This window comes from Bombina bombina, chromosome 5 (assembly GCF_027579735.1).
Source record: "Bombina bombina isolate aBomBom1 chromosome 5, aBomBom1.pri, whole genome shotgun sequence".
Lineage (NCBI taxonomy): Eukaryota > Metazoa > Chordata > Amphibia > Anura > Bombinatoridae > Bombina > Bombina bombina.
This window is the reverse complement of record NC_069503.1, coordinates 1,142,750,866-1,142,767,222: the sequence shown is the minus strand read 5'-3', so window position 1 is coordinate 1,142,767,222 and position 16,357 is coordinate 1,142,750,866. Positions and strand designations below refer to the sequence as shown.

The 16,357-nt window shown below is 38.8% G+C and overlaps 1 protein-coding gene across 1 annotated transcript in view; it reads left to right on the top strand.

Annotated features, from left to right (window-relative positions):
* The window catches only part of LOC128661751 (NXPE family member 3-like), a 161,079-nt gene that overhangs the window by 126,786 nt on the left and 17,936 nt on the right, over positions 1-16,357 (top strand). Inside the window, exon 3 of the mRNA XM_053715971.1 lies at positions 11-231. Within this exon, the coding sequence (XP_053571946.1) occupies positions 11-231 (221 nt within the window). The remainder of the gene's footprint in view (positions 1-10; positions 232-16,357) is intronic.

Below are 16,357 nucleotides of genomic sequence, written 5' to 3'. Positions count from 1 at the left end.
TAATGGTCAGGTTTACTTCCATGGATACTTTGAACATAATGGGAGCCAGGAGGTGATGGAGTGCAACGTGGTGCCCCCTAGTAAGGAAGTGTGTGAATACCAGGACAGGGGCACAGGAGAAAGGTGGTACTGTGTGCGCCCAGCACAGCTGCCCTGCAGTGGGTACCTTGAGCATTCTGCAGGTGGCAGTCGCCAGATACTCACATCAGCTGAAGAGCCGTTGCTCATGGGGTAAGTAGTTCTCAGAAAAACTAAATCTGTCTCTGCTGTTGCTTGGTTGTATCATATGTTTATGCCATCTTCAGCTTGTCTAGGGCTTTATCACCATTTTGTCTGAAAATAAATATATAAACAAAGAAACCTTATTTTACTTTATATAATAATATAATATATAATATCCTACCCCGCATGCCTGATGTCTTGGCATCACACTTGATTCAGATATTGCTTTCACTCCTCACATTCAGTCCTTGGCTAAATCCTGCCGCTTCCACCTTAAAAACATCTCTAAAATTAGACATTTCCTTACACAAGACAAATAAGATTTTAATCCACTCTCTTATTCTTTCCCGCTGCGACTACTGAAACTCTCTTTGGTCTCCCCAGCTGCCGCCTAGCTCCTTTACAATCCATAATGAATGCCTCTGCCAGACTCATCTTCCTTACACGTCGCTCTGTATCTGCTGCACCTCTCTGCCAATTCCTTCACTGGCTTCCTCTTGCCTCTAGGATCAAACACAAAACTCTCACTCTGACATACAAAGCCCTCAACTGCACTGCTCCCTTCTATATCTCAGACTTATATCTCAGATACTCTTCCTCCCGTCCCCTTCACTCTGCTCACAACCTCCTACTCTCCTCCTCTCTCCAGACTGGCTCCATCTTGTGGAACTCTCTGCCTCGCTCCACAAGACTCTCCCCTAGTTTTGAAAGCTTCAAGTGCTCCCTAAAGACTCTACTGTTCAGGGATGCATACAACCTACACTAACCTTTCCTAATACCAGTTCCTCTCCTCCATTGCTATCCCCTGAACCCCCTTAGAATGTAAGCCTAAGAGTCCTACAGTTTGCAGGTCACCTTCACAAGAGCTGATTACAACAGTACGATGAAATGAGTTCAACTGTTTAAAGCAGCGCTGCACCTGTCCTGTATTCTGTGGGACCGACACGGTTTGGGAATTAATCATTGCGTATCATACAGCTTCTGAGGATCTTTTTAAAGTTCTGATTGCTGAGCACACCTAGGGGAATATTTATCAAGCTCCGTATGGAGCATGATGCCCAGTGTTTCCCGCAAGCCTTCAGGTTTGCCGGAAACAGAAGTTATAAAGCAGCGGTCTAAAGACCCCTGCTCCATAACCCGTCTGCCTGCTCTGAGGCGGCGGACAGAAATCAAACCGATTGAATATGATCGGGTTGATTGACACCCCTGCTAGCGGCCGATTCACAAGAACTGCTGGTGCAATGATAAATGCCGACATCGTACATCGGATCATGTCCGCTTGCACCATATGCCCCTTAGGCAGGTCTGCCAACTCTCCACTCAACTCTACCCACAACATGATAGTACTCTGTCCCTAGCTCACTTTAACATCTACATCTGATATGTAATTTACTGCCCACTAGTCTAATATGTACTCACTAACATCTGTATCTCATATGTATTCTACTGTACACTAGTCTAATATGTGCGCACTAACATCTGCATCTGACATGTATTCTACTGCACACTAGTCTATTATGTGCTCACTAACATCTGTATCTCACATGTATTCTACTGCACACTAGTCTAATATGTGCGCACTAACATCTGTATCTCACATGTATTCTACTGCACACTAGTCTAATATGTGCGCACTAACATCTGCATCTGAGATGTATTCTACTGCACACTAGTCTAATATGTGCACACTAACATCTGTATCTCACATGTATTGTACTGCACACTAGTCTAATATGTGCGCACTAACATCTGCATCTGACATGTATTCTACTGCACACTAGTCTATTATGTGCACACTAACATCTGTATCTCACATGTATTGTACTGCACACTAGTCTAATATGTGCGCACTAACATCTGCATCTGACATGTATTCTACTGCACACTAGTCTATTATGTGCACACTAACATCTGTATCTCACATGTATTCTACTGCACACTAGTCTAATATGTGCGCACTAACATCTGTATCTCACATGTATTCTACTGCACACTAGTCTAATATGTGCGCACTAACATCTGTATCTCACATGTATTCTACTGCACACTAGTCTATTATGTGCGCACTAACATCTGCATCTGAGATGTATTCTACTGCACACTAGTCTATTATGTGCACACTAACATCTGTATCTCACATGTATTCTACTGCAGGCTAGTCTATTATGTGCACACTAACATCTGTATCTCACATGTATTCTACTGTACACTAGTCTAATATGTGCGCACTAACATCTGCATCTGACATGTATTCTACTGCACACTAGTCTATTATGTGCACACTAACATCTGTATCTCACATGTATTCTACTGCGCACTAGTCTAATATGTGCGCACTAACATCTGCATCTGACATGTATTCTACTGCACACTAGTCTATTATGTGCACACTAACATCTGTATCTCACATGTATTCTACTGCAGGCTAGTCTATTATGTGCACACTAACATCTGTATCTCACATGTATTGTACTGCACACTAGTCTAATATGTGCGCACTAACATCTGCATCTGAGATGTATTCTACTGCACACTAGTCTAATATGTGCACACTAACATCTGTATCTCACATGTATTGTACTGCACACTAGTCTAATATGTGCGCACTAACATCTGCATCTGACATGTATTCTACTGCACACTAGTCTATTATGTGCACACTAACATCTGTATCTCACATGTATTGTACTGCACACTAGTCTAATATGTGCGCACTAACATCTGCATCTGACATGTATTCTACTGCACACTAGTCTATTATGTGCACACTAACATCTGTATCTCACATGTATTCTACTGCACACTAGTCTAATATGTGCGCACTAACATCTGTATCTCACATGTATTCTACTGCACACTAGTCTAATATGTGCGCACTAACATCTGTATCTCACATGTATTCTACTGCACACTAGTCTAATATGTGCGCACTAACATCTGCATCTGAGATGTATTCTACTGCACACTAGTCTATTATGTGCACACTAACATCTGTATCTCACATGTATTCTACTGCAGGCTAGTCTATTATGTGCACACTAACATCTGTATCTCACATGTATTCTACTGTACACTAGTCTAATATGTGCGCACTAACATCTGCATCTGACATGTATTCTACTGCACACTAGTCTATTATGTGCACACTAACATCTGTATCTCACATGTATTCTACTGCACACTAGTCTAATATGTGCGCACTAACATCTGCATCTGACATGTATTCTACTGCACACTAGTCTATTATGTGCACACTAACATCTGTATCTCACATGTATTCTACTGCAGGCTAGTCTATTATGTGCACACTAACATCTGTATCTCACATGTATTCTACTGCACACTAGTCTAATATGTGTGCACTAACATCTGCATCTAACATTTATTCTACTGTACACTAGTCTAATATGTGCACACTAACATCTGTATCTCACATGTATTCTACTGCACACTAGTCTAATATGTGCGCACTAACATCTGCATCTGACATGTATTCTACTGCACACTAGTCTATTATGTGCACACTAACATCTGTATCTCACATGTATTCTACTGTACACTAGTCTAATATGTGCGCACTAACATCTGTATCTCACATGTATTCTACTGCACACTAGTTTATTATGTGCACACTAACATCTGTATCTCACATGTATTCTACTGCACACTAGTTTATTATGTGCACACTAACATCTGTATCTCACATGTATTCTACTGCACACTAGTCTATTATGTGCGCACTAACATCTGTATCTCACATGTATTCTACTGCACACTAGTCTAATATGTGCTCACTAACATCTGCATCTCACATGTATTGTACTGCACACTAGTCTAATATGTGCTCACTAACATCTGCATCTCACATGTATTGTACTGCACGCTAGTCTATTATGTGCTCACTTTAACATCTGCATCTCACATGTATTGTACTGCACACTAGTATAATATGTGCTCACTAACATCTGCATCTCATGTATTGTACTGCACACTAGTCTAATATGTGCTCACTTTAACATCTGCATCTCACATGTATTGTACTGCACACTAGTCTAATATGTGCTCACTTTAACATCTGCATATCACATGTATTCTACTGCACACTAGTCTATTATGTGCGCACTAACATCTGTATCTCACATGTATTCTACTGCACACTAGTCTAATATGTGCTCACTTTAACATCTACATCTCACATGTATTGTACTGCACACTAGTCTATTATGTGCACACTAACATCTGTATCTCACATGTATTGTCCTGCACACTAGATTATTATGTGCACACTAACATCTGTATCTCACATGTATTCTACTGCACACTAGTTTATTATGTGCACACTAACATCTGTATCTCACATGTATTGTACTGCACGCTAGTTTATTATGTAAACACTAATATCTGCATATCACATGTATTGTACTGCAGGCTAGTTTATTATGTGCACTCTAATATCTGCATATCACATGTATTGTACTGCAAGCTAGTTTATTATGTGCACACTAACATCTGTATCTCACATGTATTCTAGTGTACACTAGTCTAATATGTGCGCACTAACATCTGCATCTGACATGTATTCTACTGCACACTAGTCTATTATGTGCACACTAACATCTGTATCTCACATGTATTCTACTGCAGGCTAGTCTAATATGTGCGCACTAACATCTGTATCTCACATGTATTCTACTGCACACGAGTTTATTATGTGCACACTAACATCTGTATCTCACATGTATTCTGCTGCACACTAGTCTAATATGTGCGCATTAACATCTGCATCTCACATGTATTGTACTGCACACTAGTCTAATATGTGCTCACTAACATCTGCATCTCACATGTATTCTACTGCACACTAGTCTAATATGTGCGCACTAACATCTGTATCTCAGATGTATTCTACTGCACACTAGTTTATTATGTGCACACTAACATCTGTATCTCACATGTATTCTACTGCACACTAGTCTAATATGTGCGCACTAACATCTGTATCTCACATGTATTCTACTGCACACTAGTTTATTATGTGCACACTAACATCTGTATCTCACATGTATTCTACTGCACAATAGTTTATTATGTGCACACTAACATCTGTATCTCACATGTATTGTACTGCACACTAGTTTATTATGTGCACACTAACATCTGTATCTCACATGTATTGTACTGCACGCTAGTTTATTATGTGCACACTAACATCTGTGTCTCACATGTATTGTACTGCACGCTAGTTTATTATGTGCACACTAATATCTGTATCTCACATGTATTGTACTGCACACTAGTTTATTATGTGCACACAAACATCTGTATCTCACATGTATTGTACTGCACGCTAGTTTATTATGTGCACACTAATATCTGCATATCACATGTATTGTACTGCAGGCTAGTTTATTATGTGCACACTAATATCTGCATATCACATGTATTGTACTGCAGGCTAGTTTATTATGTGCACACTAACATCTGTATCTCACATGTATTCTACTGCACACTAGTCTAATATGTGCACACTAACATCTGTATCTCACATGTATTGTACTGCACACTAGTCTAATATGTGCGCACTAACATCTGCATCTGACATGTATTCTACTGCACACTAGTCTATTATGTGCACACTAACATCTGTATCTCACATGTATTGTACTGCACACTAGTCTAATATGTGCGCACTAACATCTGCATCTGACATGTATTCTACTGCACACTAGTCTATTATGTGCACACTAACATCTGTATCTCACATGTATTCTACTGCACACTAGTCTAATATGTGCGCACTAACATCTGTATCTCACATGTATTCTACTGCACACTAGTCTAATATGTGCGCACTAACATCTGTATCTCACATGTATTCTACTGCACACTAGTCTAATATGTGCGCACTAACATCTGCATCTGAGATGTATTCTACTGCACACTAGTCTATTATGTGCACACTAACATCTGTATCTCACATGTATTCTACTGCAGGCTAGTCTATTATGTGCACACTAACATCTGTATCTCACATGTATTCTACTGTACACTAGTCTAATATGTGCGCACTAACATCTGCATCTGACATGTATTCTACTGCACACTAGTCTATTATGTGCACACTAACATCTGTATCTCACATGTATTCTACTGCACACTAGTCTAATATGTGCGCACTAACATCTGCATCTGACATGTATTCTACTGCACACTAGTCTATTATGTGCACACTAACATCTGTATCTCACATGTATTCTACTGCAGGCTAGTCTATTATGTGCACACTAACATCTGTATCTCACATGTATTCTACTGCACACTAGTCTAATATGTGTGCACTAACATCTGCATCTAACATTTATTCTACTGTACACTAGTCTAATATGTGCACACTAACATCTGTATCTCACATGTATTCTACTGCACACTAGTCTAATATGTGCGCACTAACATCTGCATCTGACATGTATTCTACTGCACACTAGTCTATTATGTGCACACTAACATCTGTATCTCACATGTATTCTACTGTACACTAGTCTAATATGTGCGCACTAACATCTGTATCTCACATGTATTCTACTGCACACTAGTTTATTATGTGCACACTAACATCTGTATCTCACATGTATTCTACTGCACACTAGTTTATTATGTGCACACTAACATCTGTATCTCACATGTATTCTACTGCACACTAGTCTATTATGTGCGCACTAACATCTGTATCTCACATGTATTCTACTGCACACTAGTCTAATATGTGCTCACTAACATCTGCATCTCACATGTATTGTACTGCACACTAGTCTAATATGTGCTCACTAACATCTGCATCTCACATGTATTGTACTGCACGCTAGTCTATTATGTGCTCACTTTAACATCTGCATCTCACATGTATTGTACTGCACACTAGTCTAATATGTGCTCACTTTAACATCTGCATCTCACATGTATTGTACTGCACACTAGTCTAATATGTGCTCACTAACATCTGCATCTCATGTATTGTACTGCACACTAGTCTAATATGTGCTCACTTTAACATCTGCATCTCACATGTATTGTACTGCACACTAGTCTAATATGTGCTCACTTTAACATCTGCATATCACATGTATTCTACTGCACACTAGTCTATTATGTGCGCACTAACATCTGTATCTCACATGTATTCTACTGCACACTAGTCTAATATGTGCTCACTTTAACATCTACATCTCACATGTATTGTACTGCACACTAGTCTATTATGTGCACACTAACATCTGTATCTCACATGTATTGTCCTGCACGCTAGATTATTATGTGCACACTAACATCTGTATCTCACATGTATTCTACTGCACACTAGTTTATTATGTGCACACTAACATCTGTATCTCACATGTATTGTACTGCACGCTAGTTTATTATGTAAACACTAATATCTGCATATCACATGTATTGTACTGCAGGCTAGTTTATTATGTGCACTCTAATATCTGCATATCACATGTATTGTACTGCAAGCTAGTTTATTATGTGCACACTAACATCTGTATCTCACATGTATTCTAGTGTACACTAGTCTAATATGTGCGCACTAACATCTGCATCTGACATGTATTCTACTGCACACTAGTCTATTATGTGCACACTAACATCTGTATCTCACATGTATTCTACTGCAGGCTAGTCTAATATGTGCGCACTAACATCTGTATCTCACATGTATTCTACTGCACACGAGTTTATTATGTGCACACTAACATCTGTATCTCACATGTATTCTGCTGCACACTAGTCTAATATGTGCGCACTAACATCTGCATCTCACATGTATTGTACTGCACACTAGTCTAATATGTGCTCACTAACATCTGCATCTCACATGTATTCTACTGCACACTAGTCTAATATGTGCGCACTAACATCTGTATCTCAGATGTATTCTACTGCACACTAGTTTATTATGTGCACACTAACATCTGTATCTCACATGTATTCTACTGCACACTAGTCTAATATGTGCGCACTAACATCTGTATCTCACATGTATTCTACTGCACACTAGTTTATTATGTGCACACTAACATCTGTATCTCACATGTATTCTACTGCACAATAGTTTATTATGTGCACACTAACATCTGTATCTCACATGTATTGTACTGCACACTAGTTTATTATGTGCACACTAACATCTGTATCTCACATGTATTGTACTGCACGCTAGTTTATTATGTGCACACTAACATCTGTGTCTCACATGTATTGTACTGCACGCTAGTTTATTATGTGCACACTAATATCTGTATCTCACATGTATTGTACTGCACACTAGTTTATTATGTGCACACAAACATCTGTATCTCACATGTATTGTACTGCACGCTAGTTTATTATGTGCACACTAATATCTGCATATCACATGTATTGTACTGCAGGCTAGTTTATTATGTGCACACTAATATCTGCATATCACATGTATTGTACTGCAGGCTAGTTTATTATGTGCACACTAACATCTGTATCTCACATGTATTCTACTGCACACTAGTCTAATATGTGCGCACTAACATCTGTATCTCACATGTATTCTACTGCACACTAGTCTAATATGTGCGCACTAACATCTGTATCTCACATGTATTCTACTGCACACTAGTTTATTATGTGCACACTAACATCTGTATCTCACATGTATTCTACTGCACACTAGTTTATTATGTGCACACTAACATCTGTATCTCACATGTATTGTACTGCACGCTAGTTTATTATGTGCACACTAACATCTGTGTCTCACATGTATTGTACTGCACGCTAGTTTATTATGTGCACACTAATATCTGTATCTCACATGTATTGTACTGCACACTAGTTTATTATGTGCACACAAACATCTGTATCTCACATGTATTGTACTGCACGCTAGTTTATTATGTGCACACTAATATCTGCATATCACATGTATTGTACTGCAGGCTAGTTTATTATGTGCACACTAATATCTGCATATCACATGTATTGTACTGCAGGCTAGTTTATTATGTGCACACTAACATCTGTATCTCACATGTATTCTACTGCACACTAGTCTAATATGTGCGCACTAACATCTGTATCTCACATGTATTCTACTGCACACTAGTCTAATATGTGCGCACTAACATCTGTATCTCACATGTATTCTACTGCACACTAGTTTATTATGTGCACACTAACATCTGTATCTCACATGTATTCTACTGCACACTAGTTTATTATGTGCACACTAACATCTGTATCTCACATGTATTCTACTGCACACTAGTTTATTATGTGCACACTAACATCTGTATCTCACATGTATTGTACTGCACACTAGTTTATTATGTGCACACTAACATCTGTATCTCACATGTATTGTACTGCAGGCTAGTTTATTATGTGCACACTAACATCTGTATCTCACATGTATTGTACTGCACACTAGTTTATTATGTGCACACTAACATCTGTATCTCACATGTATTCTACTGCACACTAGTCTATTATGTGCACACTAATATCTGTATCTCACATGTATTGTACTGCACACTAGTTTATTATGTGCACACTAACATCTGTATCTCACATGTATTGTACTGCACACTAGTTTATTATGTGCACACTAACATCTGTATCTCACATGTATTCTACTGCACACTAGTCTATTATGTGCACACTAATATCTGCATATCACATGTATTGTACTGCAGGCTAGTTTATTATGTGCACACTAACATCTGTATCTCACATGTATTCTACTGCACACTAGTTTATTATGTGCACACTAACATCTGTATCTCACATGTATTGTACTGCACACTAGTCTAATATGTGCGCACTAACATCTGCATCTCACATGTATTGTACTGCACACTAGTTTATTATGTGCACACTAACATCTGCATCTCACATGTATTGTACTGCACACTAGTTTATTATGTGCACACTAACATCTGCATATCACATGTATTGTACTGCACACTAGTCTAATATGTGCACACTAACATCTGCATCTCACATGTATTGTACTGCACACTAGTCTAATATGTGCGCACTAACATCTGCATCTCACATGTATTCTACTGCACACTAGTCTAATATGTGCTCACTAACATCTGCATCTCACATGTATTGCACTGCACACTAGTTTATTATGTGCACACTAACATCTGCATCTCACATGTATTCTACTGCACACTAGTCTAATATGTGCTCACTAACATCTGCATCTCACATGTATTCTACTGCACGCTAGTCTATTATGTGCTCACTAACATCTGCATATCACATGTATTGTACTGCACGCTAGTCTAATATGTGCACACTAACATCTGCATCTCACATGCATTGTAGTGCACACTAGTTTATTATGTGCACACTAACATCTGTATCTCACATGTATTGTACTGCACACTAGTCTAATATGTGCTCACTAACATTTGCATCTCACATGTATTGTACTGCACACTAGTCTAATATGTGCTCACTAACATCTGCATCTCACATGTATTCTACTGCACACTAGTCTAATATGTGCTCACTAACATCTGCATCTCACATGTATTCTACTGCACTCTAGTCTAATATGTGCTCACTAACATCTGCATCTCACATGTATTGTACTGCACACTAGTCTAATATGTGCTCACTAACATCTGCATCTCACATGTATTGTACTGCACACTAGTCTAATATGTGCTCACTAACATCTGCATCTCACATGTATTGTACTGCCAACTAGTTTATTATGTGCGCACTAACATCTGCATCTCACATGTATTCTACTGCACACTAGTCTAATATGTGCTCACTAACATCTGCATCTGACATGTATTCTACTGCACGCTAGTCTGTTATGTGCGCACTAACATCTGCATCTGACATGTATTGTACTGCACACTAGTTTATTATGTGCACACTAACATCTGCATCTCACATGTATTGTACTGCACACTAGTTTATTATGTGCACACTAACATCTGCATCTCACATGTATTCTACTGCACTCTAGTCTAATATGTGCTCACTAACATCTGCATCTCACATGTATTGTACGGCACACTAGTCTAATATGTGCTCACTAACATCTGCATCTCACATGTATTGTACTGCACACTAGTCTAATATGTGCTCACTAACATCTGCATCTCACATGTATTGTACTGCCAACTAGTTTATTATGTGCGCTCTAACATCTGCATCTCACATGTATTCTACTGCACACTAGTCTAATATGTGCTCACTAACATCTGCATCTGACATGTATTCTACTGCACGCTAGTCTATTATGTGCGCACTAACATCTGCATCTGACATGTATTGTACTGCACACTAGTTTATTATGTGCACACTAACATCTGCATCTCACATGTATTGTACTGCACACTAGTTTATTATGTGCACACTAACATCTGCATCTCACATGTATTGTACTGCACACTAGTTTATTATGTGTGCACTAACATCTGCATCTCACATGTATTCTACTGCACACTAGTCTAATATGTGCTCACTAACATCTGCATCTGACATGTATTCTACTGCACGCTAGTCTATTATGTGCGCACTATCATCTGCATCTGACATGTATTCTACTGCACACTAGTCTAATATGTGCGCACTAACATCTGCATCTCACATGTATTGAACTGCACACTAATCTAATATATGCTCACTAACATCTGCATCTGACATGTATTCTACTGCACACTAGTCTAATATGTGCGCACAAACATCTGCATATCACATGTATTCTACTGCACACTAGTCTAATATGTGCTCACTAACATCTGCATCTGAAATGTATTGTACTGCACACTAGTCTAACATGTGCGCACTAACATCTGCATATCACATGTATTCTACTGCACACTAGTCTAATATGTGCTCACTAAAATCTGCATCTGACATGTATTCTACTGCACACTAGTCTAATATGTGCGCACTAACATCTGCATCTGACATGTATTCTACTGCACACTAGTCTAATATGTGCTCACTAACATCTGCATCTCACATGTATTCTACTGCACACTAGTCTAATATGTGCGCACTAACATCTGCATCTCACATGTATTCTACTGCACACTAGTCTAATATGTGCTCACAAACATCTGCATCTCACATGTATTCTACTGCACACTAGTCTATTATGTGCAAACTAACATCTGCATCTGACATGTATTCTACTGCACACTAGTCTAATATGTGCACACTAACATCTGCATATCACATGTATTGTACTGCACACTAGTCTAATATGTGCTCACTAACATCTGCATCTGACATGTATTCTACTGCACACTAGTCTAATATGTGCACACTAACATCTGCATCTGACATGTATTCTACTGCACGCTAGTCTATTATGTGCACACTAACATCTGCATCTGACATGTATTCTACTGCACGCTAGTCTAATATGTGCGCACTAACATCTGCATCTCACATGTATTCTACTGCACACTAGTCTATTACGTGCACAATAACATCTGCATCTCACATGTATTCTACTGCACACTAGTCTATTATGTGCACACTAACATCTGCATCTGACATGTATTCTACTGCACGCTAGTCTAATATGTGCGCACTAACATCTGCATCTCACATGTATTCTACTGCACACTAGTCTAATATGTGCGCACTAACATCTGCATCTCACATGTATTGTACTGCACACTAGTCTAATATGTGCTCACTAACATCTTCATCTCTCATGTATTGTACTGCACACTAGTCTAATATGTGCTCACTAACATCTGCATCTCACATGTATTCTACTACACACTAGTCTATTATGTGCACACTAACATCTGCATCTGACATGTATTCTACTGCACACTAGTCTAATATGTGCACACTAACATCTGCATATCACATGTATTGTACTGCACACTAGTCTAATATGTGCTCTCTAACATCTGCATCTGACATGTATTCTACTGCACACTAGTCTAATATGTGCACACTAACATCTGCATCTGACATGTATTCTACTGCACGCTAGTCTATTATGTGCACACTAACATCTGCATCTGACATGTATTCTACTGCACGCTAGTCTAATATGTGCGCACTAACATCTGCATCTCACATGTATTCTACTGCACACTAGTCTATTATGTGCACACTAACATCTGCATCTCACATGTATTGTACTGCACACTAGTTTATTATGTGCACACTAACATCTGTATCTCACATGTATTCTACTGCACACTAATCTAATATGTGCGCACTAACATCTGTATCTCACATGTATTCTACTGCACACTAGTCTAATATGTGCGCACTAACATCTGCATCTCACATGTATTGTACTGCACACTAGTCTAATATGTGCTCACTAACATCTGCATCTCACATGTATTGTACTGCACACTAGTCTATTATGTGCACACTAACATCTGCATATGACATGTATTGTACTGCACACTAGTCTAATATGTGCTCACTAACATCTGCATCTCACATATATTCTACTGCACACTAGTCTTATACAGTATGTGCACACTAACATCTGCATCTGACATGTATTCTACTGCACACTAGTCCAATATGTGCTCACTAACATCTGCATATCACATGTATTGTACTGCACACTAGTCTAATATGTGCTCACTAACATCTGCATCTCACATGTATTCTACTGCACGCTAGTCTATTATGTGCACACTAACATCTGTATCTGACATGTATTCTACTGCACGCTAGTCTAATATGTGCGCACTAACATCTGCAGCTCACATGTATTGTACTGCACACTAGTCTAATATGTGCTCACTAACATCTGCATCTCACATGTATTGTACTGCACACTAGTCTAATATGTGCTCACTAACATCTGCATCTCACATGTATTGTACTGCACACTAGTCTAATATGTGCTCACTAACATCTGCATCTCACATGTATTCTACTGCACACTAGTCTATTATGTGCACACTAACATCTGCATCTGACATGTATTCTACTGCACGCTAGTCTATTATGTGCACACTAACATCTGCATCTGACATGTATTCTACTGCACACTAGTCTATTATGTGCACACTAACATCTGCATCTGACATGTATTCTACTGCACCCTAGTCTATTATGTGCACACTAACATCTGCATCTGACATGTATTCTACTGCACGCTAGTCTATTATGTGCACACTAACATCTGCATCTGATTTTTATTCTACTGCACGCTAGTCTATTATGTGCACACTAACATCTGCATCTGATATGTATTCTACTGCACGCTAGTCTATTATGTGCACACTAACATCTGCATCTCAAATGTATTGTACTGCACACTAGTCTAATATGTGCACACTAACATCAGCATCTCACATGTATTCTACTGCACACTAATCTAATATGTGCACACTAACAGCTGCATCTGACATAAATTGTACTGCACACTAGTCTAATATGTGCTCACTAACATCTATATCTGACATGTATTATACTGCAGGCTAGTCTAATATGTGCGCACTAACATCTGCATCTCACATGTATTCTACTGCACACTAGTCTAATATGTGCGCACTAACATCTGCATCTCACATGTATTGTACTGCACACTAGTCTAATATGTGCTCACTAACATCTGCATCTCACATGTATTGTACTGCACACTAGTCTAATATGTGCTCACTAACATCTGCATCTCACATGTATTCTACTGCACACTAGTCTATTATGTGCACACTAACATCTGCTTCTGACATGTATTCTACTGCACGCTAGTCTATTATGTGCACACTAACATCTGCATCTGACATGTATTCTTCTGCACACTAGTCTATTATGTGCACACTAACATCTGCATCTGACATGTATTCTACTGCACGCTAGTCTATTATGTGCACACTAACATCTGCATCTGACATGTATTCTACTGCACGCTAGTCTAATATGTGCGCACTAACATCTGCATCTCACATGTATTGTACTGCACACTAGTCTAATATGTGCACACTAACATCTGCATATGACATGTATTGTACTGCACACTAGTCTAATATGTGCTCACTAACATCTGCATCTCACATATATTCTACTGCACACTAGTCTAATACAGTATGTGCACACTAACATCTGCATCTGACATGTATTCTACTGCACACTAGTCTAATATGTGCTCACTTACATCTGCATCTCACATGTATTGTACTGCACACTAGTCTAATATGTGCTCACTAACATCTGCATCTCACATGTATTCTACTGCACACTAGTCTATTATGTGCACACTAACATCTGCATCTGACATGTATTCTACTGCACACTAGTCTAATATGTGCACACTAACATCTGCATATCACATGTATTGTACTGCACACTAGTCTAATATGTGCTCACTAACATCTGCATCTGACATGTATTCTACTGCACACTAGTCTAATATGTGCACACTAACATCTGCATCTGACATGTATTCTACTGCACGCTAGTCTATTATGTGCACACTAACATCTGCATCTGACATGTATTCTACTGCACGCTAGTCTAATATGTGCGCACTAACATCTGCATCTCACATGTATTCTACTGCACACTAGTCTATTATGTGCACACTAACATCTGCATCTCACATGTATTGTACTGCACACTAGTTTATTATGTGCACACTAACATCTGTATCTCACATGTATTCTACTGCACACTAATCTAATATGTGCGCACTAACATCTGTATCTCACATGTATTCTACTGAACACTAGTCTAATATGTGCGCACTAACATCTGCATCTCACATGTATTGTACTGCACACTAGTCTAATATGTGCTCACTAACATCTGCATCTCACATGTATTGTACTGCACACTAGTCTATTATGTGCACACTAACATCTGCATATGACATGTATTGTACTGCACACTAGTCTAATATGTGATCACTAACATCTGCATCTCACATATATTCTACTGCACACTAGTCTAATACAGTATGTGCACACTAACATCTGCATCTGACATGTATTCTACTGCACACTAGTCTAATATGTGCTCACTAACATCTGCATATCACATGTATTGTACTGCACACTAGTCTAATATGTGCTCACTAACATCTGCATCTCACATGTATTCTACTGCACGCTAGTCTATTATGTGCACA